Source organism: Falco cherrug, chromosome 6 (assembly GCF_023634085.1).
Source record: "Falco cherrug isolate bFalChe1 chromosome 6, bFalChe1.pri, whole genome shotgun sequence".
Classification (NCBI taxonomy): domain Eukaryota; kingdom Metazoa; phylum Chordata; class Aves; order Falconiformes; family Falconidae; genus Falco; species Falco cherrug.
In genome coordinates, this window is record NC_073702.1 from 64,885,844 (window position 1) to 64,911,420 (window position 25,577).

The 25,577-nt window shown below is 37.6% G+C and overlaps 1 protein-coding gene across 3 annotated transcripts in view; it reads right to left on the reverse strand.

Moving 5' to 3' along the window:
- Window positions 1–1,547: 1,547 nt before the first annotated feature.
- The window catches only part of SLC16A10 (solute carrier family 16 member 10), a 71,511-nt gene continuing 47,481 nt past the window's right edge, over window positions 1,548–25,577 (reverse strand). Inside the window, exons 4-7 of one of the 3 annotated variants that reach the window (XR_008732728.1) lie at window positions 11,152–11,295; window positions 8,225–8,453; window positions 6,616–7,043; window positions 1,548–2,965 (exon numbers count right to left, since the gene is read on the reverse strand). Coding sequence is in view for 1 of the 3 variants with exons in the window: in XM_055713447.1 (XP_055569422.1) it covers window positions 6,808–7,043; window positions 8,225–8,453; window positions 11,152–11,295 (609 nt within the window). In the remaining 2 variants the exon portion in view is untranslated. Of the gene's footprint in view, window positions 7,044–8,224; window positions 8,454–11,151; window positions 11,296–25,577 lie in introns of all 3 variants that reach the window. The other 2 variants (XR_008732727.1, XM_055713447.1) reach the window with 2 other exon arrangements.

Below are 25,577 nucleotides of genomic sequence, written 5' to 3' on the forward strand. Positions count from 1 at the left end.
TCGCATGGCGGCGCGAGGGAACTACGGCTCCCGGCGTGCCCTGCGGCTCCCGGCGTGCGCCGCGCGGAGCGCCCGCCCGCAGCCGGGCCCCTGCGGAAAATGGCGGCAGGTCCGTGTCGGCCCCCGCCCGCTTTGCTGTGGGTTTTTTTGGTGTTTTGGGGGGGGGGGCGTTTGTTGTTGGTCTTTATTTTTTTTAAAAAAAATAAACAAAACAAAACAAAACCCAGTTTTCCACCGCCCGCGGCCGCTGGCCGGCTTTGTAAGAGTGGAAGTGCAAGGGCTATTAACCCCTGAACTTGCACGCTGCAGTCTTACACCATACTTATTTCACTGTGCAGAGAAGGCTTGCCACTTCGAAGCCTCACGAACAACTCAAAGATATTAAAAAAAAAAAAAAAAAAGCAGTCCAACATGGAATTATCTTTGAGTTGTTCAGAACAGAAATACGTGCTAGAATGTAACAGACATTGCACATGGAGCGCAGCAACCTAGTCCTGTTTCTTCTGGCAGTGGTTGGCATGTTGCAGAATAAGCGCAGGGAATGGTTTTATACATTAAAAAAACCAAACTAACTAGCTACAACAAACAACTCTGCAACTCACCATCAGACACCTGCAGGATGCTGCTGAGCTGCTGCTCATAGGTCCATCAGTAGAGTATTCGAAATAAACCAAGTATAAAACAACAGTATTTCTTTTCTGAAAAATCACACAAGTCAAACTGCGTTTCTAGATCTTTGTATTTTTCCTTGTTAATTCACATCCATGATAAATCCTGGTATAAAATAGCTACCTGAAAAAGGTGCAAAGTATTTGAAATGTATTCTATAGGCTTTTCCTCATTTCTGTTTCACATTCTTACAAAGAGGTTTTGTATCTTGAGACTGCAAATGGGAACAGCACTCCAGCTCTTATAAATGTTTTGAGCATCTTTTTTTAATTCCAATTTGAAATACAAGCAGTCTAGAGAATAACCCCAGGTGAAATGGGAATATTTCCCACTAAACATTATCAGATATGTTTATTAAAGAAAATGAAATAGTTGGCCCCACTACAAAGGAAAGTGAATTAACTCCTGTGATTGACAGCTTCAGTAAATGAGGAAACACCATACTGCCAAGGCAAGTCAAGGTGAAATTGGTCATAGGCCAGTAAATGATCAAAAGGTCCACTGAATTACACTGGCAGTTCATGATGCAAAAAAATAAGAGAATTCCTTTAAAATGCCACTCAAGTTTATCCCTCCCTCCCTCAATTTTACTTCTGCCTTTTGTGAATGCAACTGTTCTGGAAGTTTGATATTAAACCCCAGAATGGAAAACAGAGCAGATGAAATTTTCAGAAGCACCTAACTCTGGAAGTCAGTAGTTTAGGTTTATAAATAATTGGTCTTAAAATGGATTGTCAGTGGAATCAGAATGAAACTGGTTGCAGCATGTATTAATTTAGGAGCAAGTGTAATGGGTACATTCCAATCAGAGCACAGTGGTAATAAAAGCTGTAAAGACTTCTGTATAAAAGTCTGCACATCAGACTCAATTATCACAATTACTTTTAAGAAATGACAAGCTTTATGGGAGAACAAGACTAAAAATGATGCATTTAGTAACAAATGGGGTACTTAAGAACTACCATCTTTATTCTGAATAATTTGAGGCTGATCACAGTTATTTTAGCACCATGAAAGATATTAGACATCCATTTCTTACCCTTCTAACAGCAGAACTTTAAAGAATAGAGGTAAGGCTAGCAAAATGTATATCCTTTAATATCAAAAACAACATACAAAATATGATGTCTATAAAGATACTTAAACATGTCAGTTACCAATATTAGCACACATGTTAGTATAAAAATCACTCTAACCTTAGCATACACAGTTCTGAAACAATAAGAATGTTGACACTATAGAGATAGATGTATCTATAAGACTAAAAGGCATACGGAAAATATGCCAGTGTATACATGGCTAGAAACTCACAGGCTGTGTCTGGAACTGTAATGGTGCTGTACTTGTCAACAGTGAAACACACAAAGCGAAAATAATTACTTTTCCCTCAGCTGCCTGCCACACTCCAGTGCTCCAGCTCCTGTAGTTAGGTACAGAACGTTTGTGTATGCCCTGGTCAAAATACATTGTATTTATATATATACACACACACACACTCTTAATATCAGAGGGTCAGTTCGGACGGAAGAGTTAAGATGCCTAGAAGGCAGCTTCTGTAACGCTTCCAGCTCCCCAGAGAGGAATCTGGGCCCCAAACAAGGCAGCACCCCTGCTCCCTGCTCAGAGAAATGGGCTCCCGCCAGCAAGCGGCGAAGCAGGGGCCAAGCAGTGAAGCAGGGGGCTGCCCCATGCCAGCACAGTGAGAACCCGGCTGCTTAAACTGACCCATAAGGATGATCCTAAGGATGGTGCTGTTGGTTCCCATCCCCAGATAGTTTCCTGGGGGCTGCAAGGAAGCATCTTCTGTCCCTTTGGCATGTGCTAGCCTGATGCAAGGAACTGAGCAGGACATTTTTTGCTTTCAAATGGTAGTGTCCGTTTTTTACATCATAAGCATGTGATCAAATCATTCATCTAGTGTGCATGAGAACTGCATTCAGCACTCTCGTGAGTTGATTCAACCTCACATCTCCCACTTCACAAAAACTTGCCTAGTCTGTCAGGCTATGGCTATTCAGAAGGCTTAATGCAGGGAAGCAGTTTCAGGATGGAAAGCTGGGAGGTCCTATCCATATCCAGTATGGTGTGCATCAGCTTGGACAATCCAGTGTCTCCAAAGGGAAAGGGGGAATGTATATGCGGAGCCATTGTGCATGAAGAGCCAAAGGAGAAAAATGTCAGTTGTCTGCCTCATCTGATACTGAGTATACCCTGAAGGACAGCCACAGAATGGCTGGGTCATCTTTGACTCGAGTGAGCAATTTAGGAAGGTCCATAAATGCTTGCTGAAAATAAGCTTAGGAAAAATAATTAAATGTTAATGCTAAACAGACAAAGCTCTGGATGAAAGAAATTCTAACTAAAGAGTATGTTAAAGTCTTGGTTTGAGACTTATACAGGTCTTCTAACATAGTCAAAATGAATCCAACAATTAAATTATACGTTGCATATCGCTGCATAGCTTAGATGTAAGAACGAAAACCCTTCAGGTTCTTAATTTCAAACTCTTTGCTGAACAGCTATATTAAGATTTACAAGGCTCTCATACCTACTGCTATACATAAAAGCAACCCCTTGCTCAAAATTAGTCTTGGTTTCAAGATATGGTATATTAAATTACAGCACCAAGTAGGACTGGAGATTTCACACTGCCGTTTTAAGTGAACCCCTTTCTACCCAATTTCTTCTGAAGCTTACCCTGCAAACATTCAAAATGGAAAAAGAGACAATTATTCTGTTTACAGAATGGGAGAGCAATGTCTATGACAAGTACTCTATGAACTGTGTCCTCAAGATACATCTAAATGATTTAAGGGTTTTCTTTAACTAAGCTAGTATTTTAATTTAAGAATCTACCCTCCACCCAAACAAGATTAAATTCTGTCATGAATTAGGTCATCAAAATATGAGTTCAGCTGGTTTCCCAGGAACAGTTTTTCACACCTGAAATTAATTTTTTTTTACAAAAATTTATTTGCATTTACTCAGTCAAAACAAAATTGAATATTCAGTGCTTTTCTCTCCTAGTTTTCCGAATAGCAACTATTTCTATATTAATCAGTTTTTCGTAAATGTACTAAGTAGTTGCTGTTTGTGTTAGTGGGTTTGTGTTTTATTTTGGGTTGGGTTTTGTTTGTGGTTTGTTTGGTTTTTTTAAGAAGGGAGACAACTAACCTCATTTTTTAAAACCTCGGGGCATACAAAATCCAGTAACTCTAAAGTTTCTCAATGGTTAGTTAGCCTTGCCACTAACATTCTGAACTTTATTTTCATTTTAACTGCTTTAGGACACAATCTTCTTACGCTTAGATCCAACAAAGCATTTTGTATTGGACATTTCCCCCACAGATACAAGCCAACAGTAAAGACACAAACAGAATTCTCATGCATTAACTAACTTTTTTTTTTAACCTTTTCAGAAAAGTCTTTTTTTTCTGAAGCCTTTCCAATGTTAGCGTTGTTGTAAAACAAGCACTGGCATCAGAAACAGGTTTATTGTTCCAACATCACCACACCAGCACAGCTTCCTTACCCCTAACTCTGGTTTGCTCATGTCTGACATCCCATTCACTAGCCGTTTTTAACATAGCAATCACTCCTAAACAATTAGTCACTCACCATACACTCTTTCCTGGAATCTGGGGGTTTAGGGTTGGTGTTTGTTTTTAATGCCGTCTTTCGTATTTGTGAGCATAATTTAATTTTTAGTTCTCAAATATGAGAGTTTGGATTGTTATGAACAGATACATTTTTTAAAGGGTGTGACAATAATTAATCCATACTATTGTTATGTTATTTCTGTATCATTTCTAAAACTTAACAACAATTATTTTACATTCTGTCCCACATAATTTATATAGATACAGAGCAGCAAGCCAGGAAGATGTCACAATTACATCAAGATATCCGATCACTATGATTTCAAATTGCATCAGTGCTAAAAAACAGCTTCATTTTTAGTTAAAAACTCAACACTAAAACCCATGAAATCTAAGATCTGTGATGAATACTAATTTTTCTTTAACAAAGCAATAGGAAACAAGAGGCTTTTACCACACTTACTCAACACCTTTTGCATTGCCCAAATAGAAGATAATACTGAATAACATGTTCTACAGAAGTAACTCCAGACAAGAACAGCGTAGGCCATTAACAGCCTTTCTGTAATGAAGGCAGCATTCTGTAGTCATTTTAATTAACAATACTATGAATATTCTAATGAAATTTTTAGAAGTACTTACGAGGTACAGAAGCAAAAGTCCCAGTGAACCTAAAGGGATCTTGATTTTACAGATCGGTGTGGGGGGTTTTGTCCCCCACCTCCAAGTCCCTCCCACACACCTCTAACATTTTAAGATTCAATTCTTTCAAACCTCACTCGTGTAAAGCAGGGATTTAAATTCTGCAATATAAAAAAGGTATGAGCTTTGGTCTCCAATAATTAGAATGCTTTGTATGATTATATTTAAAGGGTTTTAAGTTGGTAGATGTAAACATTCTATGCAAGAGTATTGCTAATATGTTTTATATCACAAACATACATGGGCTTTCTGAACAATTTCCTACAACTCTGGAGAAATAAAAATAATAAAAATAGAAAAGACAATGAGGTTTATCATTTTAAAACAGTATGCCTCTCCACGGTTTATGGAAAGAACAGGCATTGTTACCAATTAAGAAAATGCACTCAAATGTGCATTTTGTCTTCAGACCACATTTAGTTTACTCTTTGCTATGACACTTCTAAACAAGAAAACAAAAGTTAGTATTATTGAACGGACCTGAAAAAGAATGCTTAAGTATTCCACTACACTGCTGATCCTCATCCATAAATAAACAATGTACTTGGAAGTGTCTTATGATAAACTGAAAAACAGTGTTTTCATCTCCAAGTATTATGCTTTCGAATACTTCTCAGAGAAGGAGGTTTTCAGAAATACCTGCTTGGCAAACAGTGCATAATACGTAAGAATACATAAGTAATAGGGACATATGTTTAGTACTTTAGGCAAGAAATAGGACATGCAAAGACATTTCTTTATATTTGCATAAAATACGGAGCTATATCCTAGATGCAATTGAACACAGCTGTAAAGACTTATAATAATAAACCTGCATGTTCACTTAGTGCAAAAATCTTTGTTGAATGTCATTTTAATAGCTTGTGTATATTTCCATGTTAAAAACAACTTATTATTGCACTTAGAATGTATCCTTTAAAGCTGTCTTTGTTTTAAGAATAAAAAAAGAACCTAACAAGCACAACAGAATAATTTTAAATTTAGCCTAATTCACAATACTGTTCCAAAGTATTACTGTCAGTACAATTTCAAAATTACCAGCTTCTGAGGTTCAGCTTAAAAAAAAATATATACATACACACTAATAGTATTGCCTTCACCAAATAAAAAAAAAGTCTAGCATTCAGCAGCTTTACTTCTGAATGTGTCTGCACTGGGAGCTTAGCTTGTGCATATTTAAAACTGTGCCCATCAAAAACTTCATCCTTAATGTTCTTTGGGCCACTGTGAAAAGGTGAATGCAAAAACAGGTGAGTGTTTAAGCAAACTGAGCAGGCTGAGGTTTTTAAAGAAAATAAAACCCAGATGTTTAATAATTGAGCTTTCTAATGCAAAATGACCTCAGCAAGAGTTAAGGGAATCAAAAAAATGCATATTGATGTTTATGGTATAGAATTACAGAAAACTGTAAAACAGCACAAGAAACTTCAAATCAGTCATCAAAGCTACTACGTTTTCGAGTATAAACACCCACAGGTGTGCCTGCATTGGACGGACCGTAGAAGTTGTTGAAGAATCCTAGATCAGTGAACCAAAAAACAGCTTTCAAGCTTCCAGAAATAGGTTTTGATGAATTACAAAAATATCCTCTTCACACACAGAATCACTACACACATACACACTAATGCTACAAAACTTCAAATACCTTGAAAATGTGGCTTGAAATCAAACTCAATGACTCATCAAAAAAAGTTCAATGGTATAAAAGATTCTTATAGCAGTTTTGCAGTTTAAGCAATAGTTCAAGATTTCTTCAGTATCATATAGTAACTTCAGCCAAAAAGTACAAATCTAGCTTAAGTAGAAGAAGGTCAGGCTGGTACAGGAAAAGAAAGCATCAAAAACCTGATTCCATTTCTTTGTCTGGCTTTTCTGTAGTGTCCAGCACCAAAGGGCTTTCATTTTCCAGCATTTTCTCAGTAGTTTCTCCATCAACAGCTTTTCCTCTTTCTTTTAACTTCTGCCGTTCATGGACCCAGGGGATAAAACATAATATAGCTCCACCAATAAGGGGAGGGACTCCGGCCAGGTAGAATGCTACATCGTAGGTGCCAAGGTGATCATGCAGCAAACCTGGACAGACAGAAAGTTAACACTGATAAATAATAGGGCCTTGGAATCTACAAAAAACCCATGTCTTTTCTTTGGATTCGAACTTGAGAGCTGGCACAGTTTACCATAACCAGTAATCTGACTACCTAATAGCCAAATATCGGTACACATAGGTAGAAAGGTATTCCAGAACTGCCTTAAAGACTCCAAATAACGGAGAACTCAGTATATCGCCACTTGACTGCTTAATTACCAACCATCGTTAAAAACATCTACCATACTTCCCATTTGAAAGGTGCTCATTTCGGCTTCTCCAGCACTTGAATCTCGCAATGACTCAGAGAAATTCTCCCTTGTTTGGTAACGGTTGCCTTTGATCAAGGTGCCTCTTAATTTTATTCTAGATATACTGCATATATTGCATTCCTGGTAACCTCTTATTAAAAAGTGTTTTCTCAAACAATTCATTGTAATTGCTCTCATCAAATTCTATTTAATTTTAACAGCCATGATAGTGTATCCAGATCAGGAAGCACCTAGTCTATGCTGTTCTAGCTTTAAAATTTATTCTTCATGATGCTGCATAGTTCGGTTACGTTTCAGTAATTATCTTTTCAGTAGCACTCACAAGACCTTAGGGTAAATCAGGATTGAAAATCATCAGTGGTAAGGATTATAGCTTAAACTATTTCCACCTCCCAAAGTACTTCCAGTTTTCAACTTCTAAACCTGTACTTTGTCAGTCTCCCATCAAAGAACGAAAAAAGCCAGTGATCCTACTCATAAGAAACAATTAAAGTAAGTGGAGAAGCTTTTATTCTCGCAATTGTTTTTGCATGAGCAAATTTTGGAGTCAAATTAATTTTCAAATTCTAATTTGGAGTCCTTCTGTAACACGATCAACATACAGACCGTCACCTCAACAGCATGGAAAATGTCAGGTCCTCAATCCAACTGGAAAGCTATCTTTCTTTTGAGGAATGTTTTTCATCTGCATAACTTAAGGAGTGAAGCAAACTTTAAAGAATACAATAAATTAATAACCCATGAGCAACAGATAAATTCACCACATATTCTGGAGCACATACAGAGAAAAATTCCACTGTAAGTGCACTGCATATGATGTAGGAACAGAAAATATGGCCAAGAAGTCCTGCAACCATAGAAACGTATTTACAGCTACAGACCATAGCTGTACTTACCTGCAATAGGTGGACCAACTGTCATAGGTATTGACATGAGTCCTAGCAGAAATCCTATGGCCTGGGAGACATCCTGAGCCCCAACAAGCTCAAAGGCAATAGGAGCCATAATGCAAATGAAGCACCCATCAAACAGGCCCATGAAGAGACAGACAGCGACAAGACCTCCAAAGGCATGGCACAGTGGAATCATCATAGACATCAGGCCAATGAAGAAGAACGAGGCCACCTAAACATGACCAAGGAAAAAGTATAAAACCATGTTGCATCAAATCAGCAAACATTAAGGGAACAGATGAGCTTTCTTGCATTTGTAGCAGATTATCTGCCTATATTTACTTTAAAATAGATGTAAGCAGTCTCCACAGATTACCACCATCGGAAATTACATACCAAGATAAAAACAAAAACATGTAGCTGTCATGACATGCAGTCAAAGAAATTCCAAAAACCATTTCACAAAGTTTTCAAAATGCATTTGTAATCAACTATCCTGATGTGATTACGTAAGGTCATTTGCTGTGCACCAACTTTTGTTAAAAAGTCACCTCTGCACTTTTCACAAATGAAAGCCACAAAAATATCAAAAGTTTAATTTAGCTAAAACACTATAACTGATTTCTCACTGCTGCAATTTTTACTTAAATATCAGTGTTAAGTGTGATAACTTCAGGGTGCTTCTGTTCAATAGAGGTGGCATTTGAAAGTCTCATTTCGATTTTTCCACATAAAGGTATCTTGCTTTATTCCTGTAGCTGTGCACACTTACAAAGATTTTTTTATATTACAGTCTTAGATTAAGCTTATTATTTGTTTGTTGTAAATTAAAGTAATAAAACTTTGTCTTTCAGCAAAATGAATCAGAGTTAAAAAGAAAACAAAAAAGGTAAGAGTTTTGCTTTTGCAGCATCCATATGTCAGCACAGGAAAACAATGTCCCACTTAACTGCACATACACATTTTCCAAAAAAGACATCTGCATTATGCATTGGTCACTTGTAGACCATTGAAGAAAGACAAAGTCACTTAAAAACTACTAGACATCACAACTTTGTGACATATATATAAGTGACATCAAATAAATTACATCATTAGGAAAAGTCTTTAAGCAGACAGATTAAACTTGATTTTCAGGTCAGCATAACAATTTTTTGAATACTGTATTTTATTTAGCATACTAAAGAAAAACTGTTGTGAAGCATCTTAAGTATGGCACAGAAACAGAAACACTGAAGAACTAGGCTTCTTATAGGAACTTAAGGATAGAGGTGAAGAAATTACCAGTTCTGTGTACTCCGATACAGAAGACACAAATATTTGAGACGAGTTTCTGTCTAAGTAGTAATGTGGTTTTCTGTACACAAACTATAAACAAGATATTGTTGACCAGATTCTTTGTATTATCATATTATGGTAAAAGCAGGACTAAAACCAGAATCACTAAACTTTGTACACAGAAGAGATAGAATGCATCATTCTGTTTCTAAAGGTAGAATTTATAAAGCAAAATCCAGCAAAACATGTCCATAAGAAAGAATGCAGGAACAGAAAGATGCTGGATAGAACTCTTGTTAAGTTGTTCAACTGTGAGACAGTAAAGTTCTAAGAGGAAAGAGTTTCCATTTGCATTAGTCAAAATTAATTCTTAAATACTTTTTTCATTACAAAGGGCGATAGTATGAACTGTTGGACAATCCAGAATAACACTTGAGCTGAATATTCACTTTCCCTCAAAATATTTTGATTTGAAACAGGAGAGCTGAAGGTGCTGGGGCATGGCTTAGCAAAAGTTAATGTGTTTTTCCTACTTAAGACTAGTTAAAACTAACAGTACCCAGAAGCATCCTAGCTGATGCCCTGAACATAAGTCCATGGTTTTCAGTTTTAGCTATTCAAGGAAAAGAAGAAAGCTTGTAGTTTTGCTGCAGGTTTGGTATTTGTGAGTTGTAAATCATGTGTAACATCTCAATACTGCCTTTTTAATTTTTATCTCAATATTGACATATCCTCAAAGCATAACAATAGGTATTAAATCAATGCAAGCAAATGAGATACAGTCGCAGTCCCCATCATCAGGAAATCTAAATTTATCTATCAACAAATACGCCACCTCCAAAAAAGTGGTTCTTGCCTAACAATTTTTGTTTTCAATCATGTAGTACAAATAATAGCCATTAGATGTCTCCCTTGTTATTCATGTTAAAAAAAAAAAAAAAAAACACCCAGCGGTTGATAAAGTGCCAAGTTATTAACTAAAGATTTCCTCCCCCCAAAAAAAAAAAAAGATACCCCACAACAAAACCAACTTATAAGTGTGGAGTGAAAAAAAAGTACATATCCTTCTTCATCCCCAAGCTTCCCCATTTCCAGAAGCTGTGACAGTTTCTGCAAGTTAACACCCTTCATTTGGCAAAATCTTCTCAGCTAAGCACCTCTTACATTCCCATAGCTTTACCAGCGTGCACTATGCACAGACCATACTTGACACCAAATTATCACCTATCAAAAATCAAGAAGAGAGATCCAAAATCTTTAACAGAAGAACATAGGGGAAAAAATTAATATTTCTGCAACCATTATGAAATCATGGGATAAAAAAGGGAAAGCAGAATCTAAAGAATCCCCAAAGGTTCTCTCACTCACATGCTAATGATTAGTAATTTCTTTCATTCCCAGCTGAAAACAGCCAGCAGGTAGTAGACATGTTTCCTTAGTTTAAAAAGAGAAGAAATGAAGAAAAAAAAGATTAATGAACTTTGCACCTAAGGCTCCTAGTATCAAAAGCCATACATTAAGTCTCCTAGAGTTTTGGAATTTCTCAAATTTGAATCTCCAGTCAGTTAATTCTGCTTACTTAGTAGTAAGGCTACAACCAAAGCCTTCAGAATATAATTTGTATATTCCTTCAGAACAGTGTGAAGACATACCTGTAAATAAACTTTTTTTACACCAGGAATATAATCTGCAACTCTGCCAAAGATCAATCTGCCAACTCCTGAAGTAATGCCCAGACACAGCAGAAGCACTTCTTCTGGCACACTGTCACCAAATCTGTCTTTTACGTGCTTCATCTGTTTAAAGAGAGTTGAGAAAATAAATTAGCTTTAGAATTAAAAGGAAGATAAAGCTTAGAAAACTCGAGTTAAACAGAAGTAATCTGTGAATTTCAGATTTAAAAATATGACTACAAATGGTCAACTACTACTGCTTTTACAGATTTTAGAGTAAGTTTTACACTGGCTTATCAGTATTAAGTCCGATATAATAAAAGCAATCTGAAATGTGTTGTTGCTTTATTCACAATTAAGGAATTTAATTCAAGGAAACAACAAAGCTATGTCTAATACAAAGAAAACTGAAGAGAAGCTACAAGCGTTGTCCTCAACCACGTTTAATTTACCAGTCACAGATTTAACATAACGCAGAATCCACAAGAGCTGTCTAGAACTGCTTGTTTCACTGGCCGGGGCACGTGCTCAGGTCTGAAGGTGCTGAACCATCAGTGAGTATCACTGCGGTACTGTTCTGTGCATTAAGACAGAGATACGTGCTACCAAGCTTGCAGTATAGCTCAGGGCAGGAGCAAGCAGCAGAGTGGCACGGAGTGCAGGTAGGAGAGGCCCTCCAGACTGCCTCATCCTGATACCCACCATCACACCATGACCTCCAGGGGCAAGGAGGAAGGAGAGCAGGAACCACCTGCAGTGCCAAACACAACAGCAAGCACTTCTCGGAGAGGGTGCAGCTACAGCAGCAATGAATAGGGCAGACTGGAAGAATGATTTAACAGCCACTTCAGCCTAAAAAACTAAAGCAACTGAGCGAGGGTCCTGACAGCAGGCCATCGACTACAGCGTGATGAACTACCAGGGTCAGTAATTCTAACCTTTCATTTAAGTCATGGTAAAAAAAAAAAAAGTCACAAGACTGGCTTGATGGATTCCAATTTTTTTTAATATTCTTTCTGGTCTCCCCAGTGGTTTTTGTTTGTGGGCTTTTTTTAATCAACCATGAAGACCAGTAATTACCCATAAGAAAGACTATTTTTGCACAATCACTATTTGAAACATGCTTGGCAATACCAAATACACCGAAGCGGGCATTAGATGTTGTTCTGTGATCTCTCTGCTCATAACTTGTTCCAAACAAGAAACTATAAAGCCTCAGAGGTGTGAAGAAGCAAAAAGAAGAAACTGATCTTAAATAAAGATGTAGTAAAAACATTTGAGAGGGTCTGACCACAGGCTGACTGACCTGGGTAGCAAAAGCTGCACAGCAATTTTGTTACTCTCATTATGCGATCGCATCTCATACTAGAGAACCCTTAATTTCCCATCTACAAAATGGGAAAGTTCAGGTTTAGTAAACACTTCTAGAGCAAAATAGTCAAGATTCTTTCCTGGCCTGAGTGTTAATACACAGGCAGAGCCTTTTTTTTCCAATATAAACAGGATTCGCTGAGTGATGGCGATTTTCTTAAGCATAAAATCAGCTGGGCTTTGTTTACATGTCACAGAAAGTCTATTAAATCTATTATTAATTTGTCCAGTATAATTGATTTTGTCAGAAAGGAAATAAAAAATAAGGGTTAGTGGTTTTGGTTTGTTTTTGAATAACAACTTCAATTGGAGACATATGCTTGCTCTTTCTACCTCTGAGGGTTTCTCCCTTTGCTTTAAGACACAGTTGGGAATAGAATCTGATGAAATTTTTCATCTAGTATTATATTTAAACATAGAAGATAAGTTGTTCTATTTACTCCTTTTCTGTCGAAGGTGAGAAGCGGAAAAGCTGACAGTTTTCCCACCTCTGCCTTTGTGTGCCTGCCAATACCTGCTGGTCCAGCCAGCAAAAGAAGCAGAGGTATTTTCTGCCATTCTTGTTACCTGTTCTACTTCAATGTTTCTGCAGCCTCCAGCTTGTTTAATTAGCAGACCTGATTCATCCACTCCCCAGAGGCTTTTCAAGAGGTAAGATAAAGCTCTGCATCTAGATAACTATTAACCCTACATCTGCAGCTGAGTAACTGGATTTCTCAAAGCAGCACTCCGGGTGAAACGCTGTCCTCTTCAATCAGTACGGGGGAAATACTGGGTTCAATCAACCCCTTCAATAGGAAAATAACTGCTACTCATCTCAATCTTCAAATATCTAAATTAGTATTTATTTTGTTTAGCTTTCACTGCTCTTAAGCACACCCTAACCTTAAAGAGAGCTTCCAACTACATGTAAGGAGAAACTTTTTCCCCAGGAGGGCAGCAGGGAGTGACAGAGGCTGCCCACAGAGCTTATTCAGTCTCCTTCCTCCGAGGTGTCCCAAACCCAAGTGCACAAAGCCCTGAGCAACCTGGTGTGATCTCAGAGGTGACCCTCTGATTCTTAACAGCATATCCAATCTTCAGTGATACTGTCATTAAGCAAGCTGCAAGTAACAACAATATAATTAACTGAATATCTGAAAATACAGTACTGTAAGTGCTACTCTTCTATGAACTTTTCTTGTAACTGTAAGTTAACTTGTTTCCTAAGTTTTTTATAATGAAGGGGCTCAAATGAGATTCATATTTCCACAGATTTTTAGCTGATAGAAATACTCAAAAATCCCATGGTGGGCAATTACTTGTAAACCTTCTAAGGCAGCATCTCATGCATTGACGCTCTCATCACTGCAGAACTATACAGGCTGTAGCTACGGGACTCTTTAGGCATTATCTGCAGCAGTCAAATCGGGGACCCAGGCACACAGACACATTGAAGACCGAAGTATGTCCCTGTGGGGTTTGCCTGTTCTCAGTAACATAGATAGCTCTTCACTCATGAGATCTCTGTGCATGCCAAATTGCAGGTCTGATTTTTCCAGATGTAGAAAAAGCCTGTCATTTTGCCCAAGCGAACCAGTCCAGACTAGCACAGCCTTTTTATTACTTTGAAGTTCTCTTTGTGCAATCCAATTTTCCGAATCAAGACAAGGTGATCATTACATGGCAAATCAGGAAGTTTTCTATTTTTACACTAAGTAAAGCAGATTAAACAGAGTAATCCATACACACATCATGAAGATTCAGAACAAGTATAATCTGAATTTCTTAAACAAAACTGAACATAACAGTTAACAGGTTAACTGTTAAGCCTATTTAGCATAAAAAAAGGTTAGGAGTCCAGATTAGAGAAACTCAGGTTGACAATTACATAATTGAAATAGTATTTGCTTTTTCACCCCAAAAATAGCTAGTCCTGAAGAAGTTTGCCCTAAATAACAAACAAAATAGAGTCTCAGAACCGTTAGTGTTATCTTCAAGAGCATGTGAAGGATGACTATGATCCCAGAGATCGAAATAGGCAACCAACAGCATATAACTTACATTGGAGAAACCAAGACAATGGTTGTTAACCAATAAACAGGTTTTCTATTTCAAGTCACAAGTATTAATCATTTTAAAAACAATTAAACCAGTTTTGGGGTCCTGAGAGAGCGAGTGCCAATTGGTAGGCCTGAAATGTATTCAGGGAATAGTGCAAGCAAGCATGCTGCGCGCTGAGAAAAGCCTGAGGCATGGGGGACAATCCGTACACCACAGCACAAGACAGTCCGTGACATCTGCTCTTCCCCTCTCCCATTCCACTTCATCTCTCAGGATATCTTCAGGTCATGCCCTCCACTTGTAGCCCCTGGAGGTACCAAGACCCTGGATCCACTGAAGCCACAAAAGCCAGCATAAAGAAATGGGCGCAAGGACACTGGTGGATTGGTGTGGCTTGGGCGGCAGCAGCAAGACCGGTAAAGGCACGCACGTATCTGGGGAAACTCACCGTGACTGAGAGCGAGGGTGAGGAATAAAGCCAGGGATATGTAAGAACTGAAGTGTTATGCACGCGTGAGGGCTGAGAGTTAAACTGTTAGATCACTTATCCATCTTAAGCATGTTTTAAATTTGTTCATTTGTGACTACTACCCACAACTTACAGTCTTGGTTCTATCCACTCCTCGTGGCCCAAAGCAGTGTTCCCTGGGCCTGCCTTACTCTCAAAACTCAGCTAGCCACTACATCCAAAACCAGCTACTACCAGCAAATCCTAGAGAGTTATAGATCGTACACATTAACTTGACTTTCTGGAACAGCAGAAAAGGGAACAAAATCAGAACTATTCATAAACATCTAACAGGTAACATAAGCTAAGGATCAACACAGATTTGTGAGAAAAACCACCGTAGTTTATTTTTATTAAATGGCAAGTAGCAAACCTTGAGGTTTGGAACAGAGGGAAGGAAGATGTAACAAAACTTGACCCTGGCCAGTATTTTGAAATTTTCTCAAACATAACAATTCTTACAAGCCAGTCTGGAATACATGACTTAAATGGAACAACTGTAAAAAGATGTTCAAGTGTCTGGAAAAGCAAAACTGACTATGCCAAAGAAGGCTATGTAAAAACCTGCCTATATCTACTGCTATTTAACATTTTCATTAATGTTATGGACAGTGAAAGGGAGAGAATGTACTTATTAAATTTGCAAGTTCCATCAAATAAGTATCGCAGGCACTGTAAAGAAAAAGACTGAAATTCAAAAGTATCTTGGCAACCTGGCATCTCAGTTAATAGCATGAAATAAATAAGATTAATTTCCATGAAAACATTATGAGGTAAATAATATTAAAAAAACACTACATGAGGTAAAAATCAGATGCATGAATACAAGATGGAAGAAAGATCTGGCAACAGCTCTTTAGAAAGGGAACTGAAAGTTTAGCAGATTAAACTTCAGCATCTTCCAATAATGTCATTATATTGCAAAAGTAATTCATGATACGATGTGAACTTCATATACTACTGAGTACCAGTAAGGCCTCAGCTGAATTATTATGTTTTATTTTGGTCATTACTCACTATTAAAGACATGGACCATATGTACAGTATCCAAAAGAAAGATCTGGCAATAATCAGAAATTTGATAAGCTTGACTTCTGAAAAAACATTTTATAAGACTATTTTAAAAGGTCCTTTACCAACATAAGTTTGTACTCAGAAAACTGGGTAAATTGGATAAAGTCCTGGGTTACCTCCAGTCTTATTTTCTATGATTCATGAAGTGATTTGATGGATGTCTTTGTGTAGTCCCAAATACGTACTTACTGAGTGCTACAACTTACAAAACTTTTTCTTTTTAGCTCTACTTTGGTAAAACACTGCTACACATTTGATTAAAAGTAACCTTATAACTGAAGGAAGCAACTTCCTGACATCACCACTTAAAATTTAGAAGCATAATATACTTCTTTTCACATCATTGCAGCATTTACTAATGTGATAAAGTGTTATCAGGTTATAAAAATTGAGCATATTACATAATATGCTATGATTAGGAAATTACGGACTACCAAAACAATGGATTAAGATATCCTGTACAAATACCCAAAGTAACAAGAAAATATTTCATTAACCACCAATGACTAACATTGTATGCACTAGACATTAAAAGAAACACTTTGGCTAATTGCTTTAAACACAATTTAAGATGGAATTCTCAAAGCATCTAATAGAAGTGAAGGAACTAAAACCTAATATAGCGAGTTCATCCTCTTTATAATACCAAATTGAAAGCTTATACTATGGTTTACTTTTATTTAGCACACTTAATTGAAATTTCAATACAAGTCTGCTGCTATACATCCAGTTTAGTCTTCCTCAACTTAAAAAAAAAAGACATCTATTGTACTATTTTGTCTAGTGATGATAATATCTTAGCCTTGACTTCCAAACAAGTAAGGTCAAACTTCATTTGCCTAGCTTAAAAATAAAAATAACAAAATAATACTGAGAAGAGGAATATAACAGCATATGCTATTTGTCCAGAAATAAGTGCAAAGATATTCTAACAAAAGTGATTTTTTTTAAAACTAAGAACTGTTAGTAGTTATAGTTACTTCAGTTAAATACCTAATTTCCTTCCTTATTTTTGTCTAAAGTAGACATTGATGGAAATATTACATAAATTTTATACAGCGCATATATTTAGCTTCTAACAATTGAGTTAAGCAAAGTTGAAGGTAAGCTTAGAGTTGACTATGTGGGAGGACAAGTGGGACTACCTGGGTATTAAGCTATTAAATGAAGCATTAAGTGGAAAGAAGGAAGTGCTAACACCACTATAATACAACAAGCAAGACCTTTAATAGCATATTGTGTTAGCTACAGCATTTGCATGTCACAAAAGGATGTCTTCTCACTGCTGAACTTAAGATATCTGCCTTAGCCAGACAGTCTTCCTAACTGATTTAAAAGAAAATCATTATTTGAGAGACAATTCAGAAACCTGATCCTGATGCTCCAAATTGCTCTCTGGAGAAGCTTCTTATTCTTTGGACTGTAAGTAGTCAGTCAAACTAAAGGTCTTAGAAGTCAAGCAAGGCAAGTACCCCTCAGCTTGAAAAACGTTTTGGAAGACAGCTATGAGACTGATTTGAGATCTTTGGAATCATCAGGAGAGAGCTCGTGTTCTGTAAGTACTCAGGAAGATGACAAAGGCAAAGAGAAACAATGGGAGATGGACTAAGATCAGAATGGAAGTATTTGCATCAGTGAAAGTAATTAGTGAGGAATGAAAAGCTTTTACAAAAGGATGGGTTTCCATTTTACAAAATAGTGCTGTTACCTCAAGTCAGTTTTTCAACTCATCAGTAGAATCGGCAATAAACAGGACAAAACTACCTATTTGTGTGAAAAGACAGCACTTACTACAGTAGCCCCTTCTAAAATTTATGAACATAAAGACTGTATTTCTTCCCTACCTTGAAGAACAACATAATAAACAACTAGCTTGACTTAACTGGTTGGTAAAATACGGATTTATTAATCTACCTACATGTTACAATGCTATTGTCATCTTCTAAGAGAGGCTGACTTCCTTACTCTACAACAGAATTTGTGACACCAAGTGTCTCAGGACTAGACTCCTTAAAACCTAGGACTTAGGTGACTAAAACCAAAACAGAGTCTCAAACCTTTGTTCAGCCGCCACGATTCTGAAGGCATCTGTAATATCTCAATATTAGAGATCTACTTGTGGAGATGGTCATAAGATAAGCACCTCAGCTTTCACAGAGCTGGGTGAAGTGCCTGTCTCATTCCACTGGGAAACACAGAAGAAAGCCCTTGCAAGAGTCTCAGTTCTAGATGGAAGTCCCAAATACACTGCCAAATATCTACCAGATCAGGGCACAGAGGAATTAAGCAGGCATATTTTCATTTAAAACACAAGAAGACACTATAATGATAGTCTCTCCCCCTCATACAGAGATACAGCCCTTACTCAGGATACAGACATTTATGTGCAGTTCTTTCCCGTCTGAAACAATCCAAAACCACCTCTCCCTTTTCCTAGGAAATATTCCACTCAGTAGCAGTGACAAACTTCAACTCAATCATCAGAAAATAACCTGAAAAATAGCTCACAGCTTGACAGTTACAGGCAATCAAATGGAAAGAACTAGGTTCCAGGATTTCCTCAAGGGAAAATTCAAAATATATGGAAAGAAATTCACAAGTCTGAACAGGATTTAAAAAGCAAAGAGGATTTCTATTCAGCTCTTCTTGGAGCAGAAACTAGACACAAGAACTGGTCTGTATGTGAGGGAAGGAAGGTTCTTCTCTTAAACTGGGCGATTAGTTTCTTTACTCTGTATAAGGAAGGCAGGAAAAAACCATCAACTGTGATTTCAGGCACTTGTGGAGCTTGAAGAGTTTGATCCAGGTCAAGATGCTTCAAGCACCCAAAGGCAGGATGCTGAGTTTACCATTAAAATAGCACTTAAAAAAAAAAACCACCAAAAAACAAACGCACACAACCCAACAACAACAAAAAAAACAAACACACAAACCCTTTGTAATTTAATCTGATTTTGAACTATATGCTCTGTTTGCTATCAGAACAGCTTTTATTATGCAAGAGTGCGTTAACTAGTGTGCTGCTAGAGGCTGACAGAAAGGAAATAATAATGTAACTCAGACCTTTCAATCTGCTACTATTACACAGACCTCAGAAAGATTGCTTTGCTCTTATCCTTCAACACCATCTTGTTGTTTGTACCCGAGTATAGCTGCTATCTAAAATATTTTTGTAAACTGTCATTCACTTTTACTTCTAAAAAAAACCCAGAACCATTCTTTTCAGTTTCTATTCTTTCCATACTTATGATTTTTATTCTTCTCCAGTACTTATTTGGAAAACAGTTTAAATATGCTTTCATAACAGTTACAAGTATAAAGCAGGAAATAATTCATTTCTTCTCCCACCACCACCCCCAATGTCAAGAGTGGACAATCTAGCTAAGAATAAATACTGCCAGATCAACATATTGAGGTATACTGAGAAAGAAATGGGTGCACAGGATAATTACAGAAGTGGATAAAGGGGGAAAAATTCACTAACCTGGGCAAACTGCAGCAGATGTTGAGATCTGAAGGGAGATAAATGCAAAGATTAGAAAAGCAAGTAAAGCATGGGGAGCCACTGAAGATTTGGGGTCTTAAGAGATATCTGCTTAATAATTACATTGGACCTTTACAAAATCAGTGCCTTGTTAGTCTTCCACTGGAGACAGAAATATGGTAGATTAAGCAGATGAGAAAGGCAATAGTGCTAAAATTGACAGCTATACCTACAGTTTTAACTTTTTTAGATTATCTACAGTATAGAGAAATAACTGTTTGACACACAGTTATCTATTAGTACTGGACATAATTTAAAAGATACTAACCTATCATTACAAAACTAACATTCAGACTAACAGCAGATTCTGGGAAGGATGTAGTAGACCTCAGACAAATGAGTGATATAGGAGACCTGAAGAAATGCACAGGTTTCTTGAACAGCAGCCCATAAAAGCAAGTGAATATAGTGATGGAGGCTGACTTTTTTTTTCCCCAGTTTGAGTAAAAAAGTCCAGACATACCAATTAAATATTAAATATTTTAAACAACATTTTAAAAGCAGCAAATTTATGACATAATACCAGTGGTTCACGACACAGAGACAGGACTTACCTTACAAGAACTGAATTTCTTCAAGACATGCTATGTGTATGCACTTAACATGCATGCATATCCAAGTAATATGCTTAAGTTTAGAGATTTGTATATATCATACTTTCCATCATGCTTTGTACTCTGACACATAGGACAGCATTTATATCTGTGCTTCTATCTGTCTTCACTGTGGGATTCAGAGTTATGGCAACTTAAAGGGAGGAGGGAGGTGTAGAGTTAGGACTATAGGTACAGAATGCACAAACTGGAAAGCTTCACTTATTGCAAGGTATGCAACTCCTTTCCACTACAGCTCCTTGAGCTCATGCACTGCAGAGAACACAAAGCAACTACCACTGTCTGTGTGGAGATGACCACTCTTAGGACAGCAGCTGAAACACTGGCTTCTCAAATGAGAGGTCTAATCCACAGATGTCACACCTGAAAATATTTAGGGAACACAACACCAGTAGGGGAGGCTTGAAAAGTTACAAAAATATTTGTAAGCAATGTTATGGCTTATGACTGGGGTCTTGTTGGGCAGAATATCAACTACTGCAATGAGATTCATCCTATCTTATAGCTTGTCCTGATATGGCAGCTCAGTTCTGCTTGGCGAATCTTGGGTAGTTTCTATACCCTTCATATTTTCCAGTATAATTCTTCTTAATGACCCAGAGCTTTTGCTTAGGGAGGTGCGGTTTACAAGCAGAAGATAGCTATTTTCCTGAATAGGCAGAATAGAGAGACTGTTTTGTCCTGCAGAAATAAGGCCTTTCAGAAACTGAGTACATCGAAGTGAATACAGTCAGTGTTCAAGCACATAGTAAGAATTTCAAGAAGTTCCTAGAAAAAACTGTGGCTACAGAGGATCTCATGAGAGCTTGGCTCTTCATTTCTTCAAGCTGGTTGCACAGGAAGACGGGTTTTATTGACACGTGTTCTACAGGGCAAAGGTTTAGACATAGAATTTGCACAGCAGAATCTGATCTCTTGTTAACAAAAACAAGGCACATCACTGATACAGAATGAGAAATGGGAGAAGTCAAAATAGCTGGCTCATAAAGAACAGACCTGAAGGACAGATCATCCTGGTTCAATGTAAGAAGGCAGTCCAAGGTGATATAACAGTTGTAGAATAGTTAAATCACAAAAAGCCAAGGATTTCACACTGCAGATAGGAAAAGGAAGGGAAATAAAATCTGGCAAAAAACTGCATCATCTATAATCCATATCAGCAAGTCCTCCTGTTCATGATGTTATTTCTAAAATAAGAAAAGGCTTTTCTAGCTAAAGAACAGGAACAAAATGGATGTTCCAGCAAAAGGTAGGAAATATAGACCAGCAGACAACACTATGTTTTTGTCCAAGGGTAGACTACGTGGGCAGAGCCCTAGACCCTGGAACTTCAAAGCAACAAACACAGATGATCTGGAGACAGACTAGGCCACACAGAGGATGGACTAATGTTTATCTGAGCTGTCTGATTTTGTGATGCAGTGTATGAAATGAGGGGGTTTATGTGCATTAAGAAGTTCTTATGACTAACAGGTACTTTACAGTGATACCAACCATCTCCATGCCTCTCCCAGGAATAAAAAAAAAAGTGTGCCTTGTTAGGATGGTGAAAATTTTGAATGCAGTTTAGCTTCCATCTGAGAAACAGATGGAATGATTTAGCCTTTAAGTGCCCATCATCTGTTCTGATGAGATACATCTGAAATACATTGCTTTAAAGCTTCCCTATACAGCAGAACGACCATGACCTTTGTCTCTGATGACAGAAGATAGAATTGCAGAAGTGCCCATAGCTATCTTTAAGCCTAGGGACTGTCTATAGAACAGATTCACAAATTCTGAAAAGACAGTTTATGTTTTGAGGGTACTGTATCTGTCACTAAAACTAGTGAGCTTCCCTCAGTGAACTAATTGCCCTGGGTGTCAAAAGGAGGGCCCCCACAGACACTCAAACTCAAATTTCAAGAAGGCAGAAGCATATCTATAAAAAACACCTGCCTGTGGAACAGGCCAGCCTTTGACAGCCCATATGTGATCACAGACATAGCCTGGCACGTAGCACAACGTACGTTTTCACTGTTGTGTTTTGATCTGCAAGCCTGAACTGCCTCTAGAACTTACTGCAAGAGAAGTACACCCTTGCAAATGTGGAAACCAAAGAGGCCACCAAAGCCTTCATATTATGCCAAGGGAAAATGTTTGACTTCCAAGGGTTTGAAAGCCCTATTGAGCTCTTTGATCAGGTCTCTATATTTCACCACCAAGTATCTTCTGTAGAGGGTATCTGTCTGCATTAGTCAGTTACCTCAAAGACCTAGGCTAAAATCCTCAAAGCTGTCAATAATTCAAATAAGGGCCCTGGTATTGTTAATGGTTTTGACATAACACAACCTAAGGAACTTCAACACGTGGTAATGTAATGGAAATGTTGAATTCTGAAAGCTAAGACACAAGAACCAGCCTCTCAATTGCACCTAACTTCAGTTTGCAGATGAACATGTTTCCCTAAACTTTTCTTTTTTTTAAAGAGATGAAAGTAATTTCCTGTGTCCTAGGAAACTTCTGGTTTTAAGAGGTATCATTGGAAGGACAGCTGAAAGACCATAGGAGGTAATGAATAGGAAAAACTGAACTAGAAGGATTATCCAGATGAAAGAGAGCCCAAGATGACTAGGTAAGCCAGGTAGTGCCGTCTCAAATGCTAAAAATGGGCCAAGTGGTCTCCAAAGGAAACACAGCAAGGTACTCAGTCTCACATGGCTGTTTGTGGACTGAGCAGAGCAGGAGATTAACGGCATGTGAGAATGCTTGTCATCACTTGGCGCTTCTTCCCACCCATTCCCAAGGTCTATAAAAAGAGAAGGTGGCTAAACTGATTACCATCATGCAACATAAAATACCATGGGGAGCAAGGAATCTCCTCTGAATTCTTCCAAACAGTGTGTTTCTGATTTCCATATAGCAAACCATAACATCACACAGGACATACACACTGTAGTGTGTTTTAATTTCCAGTGAAACAGTTACACAGTGTTCACTGCTGGCAGCCAGGCTTATTTAGAGGCTAAACCCTCACCTCATTGGTAAAAGTTTCCCCAATAATTTGAAAAGCAATTTACCAGCAGATGTTGTATTTTCAAATAAGATGCCAGGAGATCCTCAGAGTCTGTACTTAACAATAGTCCTGGGGCTGCTATACCTTTCTGGAATACCTTTTAGCTGGCCAGCTACTTAGAAGCCTCTTTACTTTTCATTCCAAGATGCATTTTCTTTTCCCATACAGTTCATAAAAATCTTAAAGCGGGGTCCAAGGTGATGCTTTGTTTCTGAGGGGCAGTTTCTAGACTCTGAGGCAGTATCTACCTGTTTTTTCCAATCATTAAGTCTGCACTCTCCACTTCCCTGTTCCTTAGTGGTCAGCTGAACCTATTCCTGGCACATACAAGTTCAGAGAAGCAATGAAACACTGAATCTTCAGTATCTATCTACAGAGGAGAATAAATCCAATATTTAAATCTGTCTCCCAAGACAATTACTAGAAATTTCTCCCAATAAAATTGCTAGAAAAAATGGCCAGGCACACGCCATTTTTTCATACCTTAAACATGAAGCACAGACACAGAAAACACACACGCCACATTACTACTAACAAAAAATCTCTACATATGCATGTATGTACCCATCATGGAATATGAATGTGCATAAGCATCAAAAGGAAAAGCCAAATTTACACAGTAAATTAAGAAGTAGTCTGCAAAGCAGGGTGAGAAACTTTATTTTTCCTGAGCTATTCTGAAAGTTTAAGAGTCCAGTCAGTGTTAAGGTGTTATGGTAACCTTCACCTATCATTAACAAGAGGCATTTAATAGAAGTAATTGCTAAACCAAACCATGTTTTTGTTTGAAATTGAATTAATGGAGATACTGTAAATGTCCCAAGACAAATTACTGTGTGACTGAAATATTGCACTGGAAGTGTTAAGATTATATTCTCAGTCCTACCAGTATTCCTCATAGTGGCTGCATATTGCTATATCAAAACACAACATGATACTAGGCCCCCTTTTTTTTTGTAAATATTTCATAATTAATTTAGTCCTAAATTTATACTGAACCTTTAGTAGTGACCTTAAGTCACTGCTTAGGAAGAGCTAAGCAGTAATAACATGCATTTTAAGCAGCATTTCTTTTCACCCTGCTAAATAAAGTACAAAAAGCAACAGCATATCTTTTAAACTACCTAACATGTGACCTTATATGGATTTTAATAGCATTGATCTAACAAGCTCATAAGAATTAAGGATGCACAATCCTGATTAAGTACACACTTTTTTAAAGGGTAAGAGAGAACAGTACTAAACACTTAATATCAGACTCGGATTCCTGAAAACCATAAGTTCTCTGTTTATTAGCAGAACGAGCACAGGACAAGTGGCAGAGACCACGTATACTTTCTTTCAAATAAACTTAATCATTTCGTTGTGAGATAGGCCTTATTAAAAATAACTTTGAAATAATATTTTGCATTAACAGATTTCCGCTGTGGATTCACAAGTTAAACCTGAATGGACTAAACTAGTCTTATTTGGTTATTTGCCTATTTTAGAGAGACATCAAAGGAAAAAGTTCTCCGTCACTGCAGTTTAAACTGGTTTTAAAACTAAGAGGAATAACAGCTCTTTGATTTAATAATCCTATGAGTTATCAACTTGCTCTTCAATCTGAGTTAATGCTAAAAGTATATTAGAAAATTAAGTCAAAATCTATTTATAGTATTTCTCCCAATTCCCCAAAATCACATGGAATGGAACACCTACTAACAGAATTTGACACCAATTAAAGTGGGATAAGAAAAGCTCTCCCTTTTTGGTTCTCCCCTGCAAGTGCCAAAAAGAGTAATGCCTATTTTGCACGCAGCTGGTATCTACAAGTCAGGGACTGGTAATTATTGCCAGCTCCCTGATATGAATCCTATTGAGCATCCCATATAATTATTTTTTTAATTTAATTTAGTTAAGGCCTAGCTCACGAGCAGGTTTTCTTCCCTGGTTTTAACAGTTTTTACTCTACCTAGCAAAGACAGTGCAGATGGTTAAAACTGCAAAGACCTGGCTAATTCCAAAGCCTAAAATGAGCTTTTATTTCTTGCTTACTGCAAGTTTCACAACACGCATCTTCCTTTCCAATATGCTTCAGAAAACACAAGAGACACACAGAAATAAGGGCTGGCCTCAGAAGCACTCAGAGACAATACACCTGGGACCTTGGGAGCTCCTCCGCTGTGCCAAGCCAGCGGACAGCAGCTGATGTGC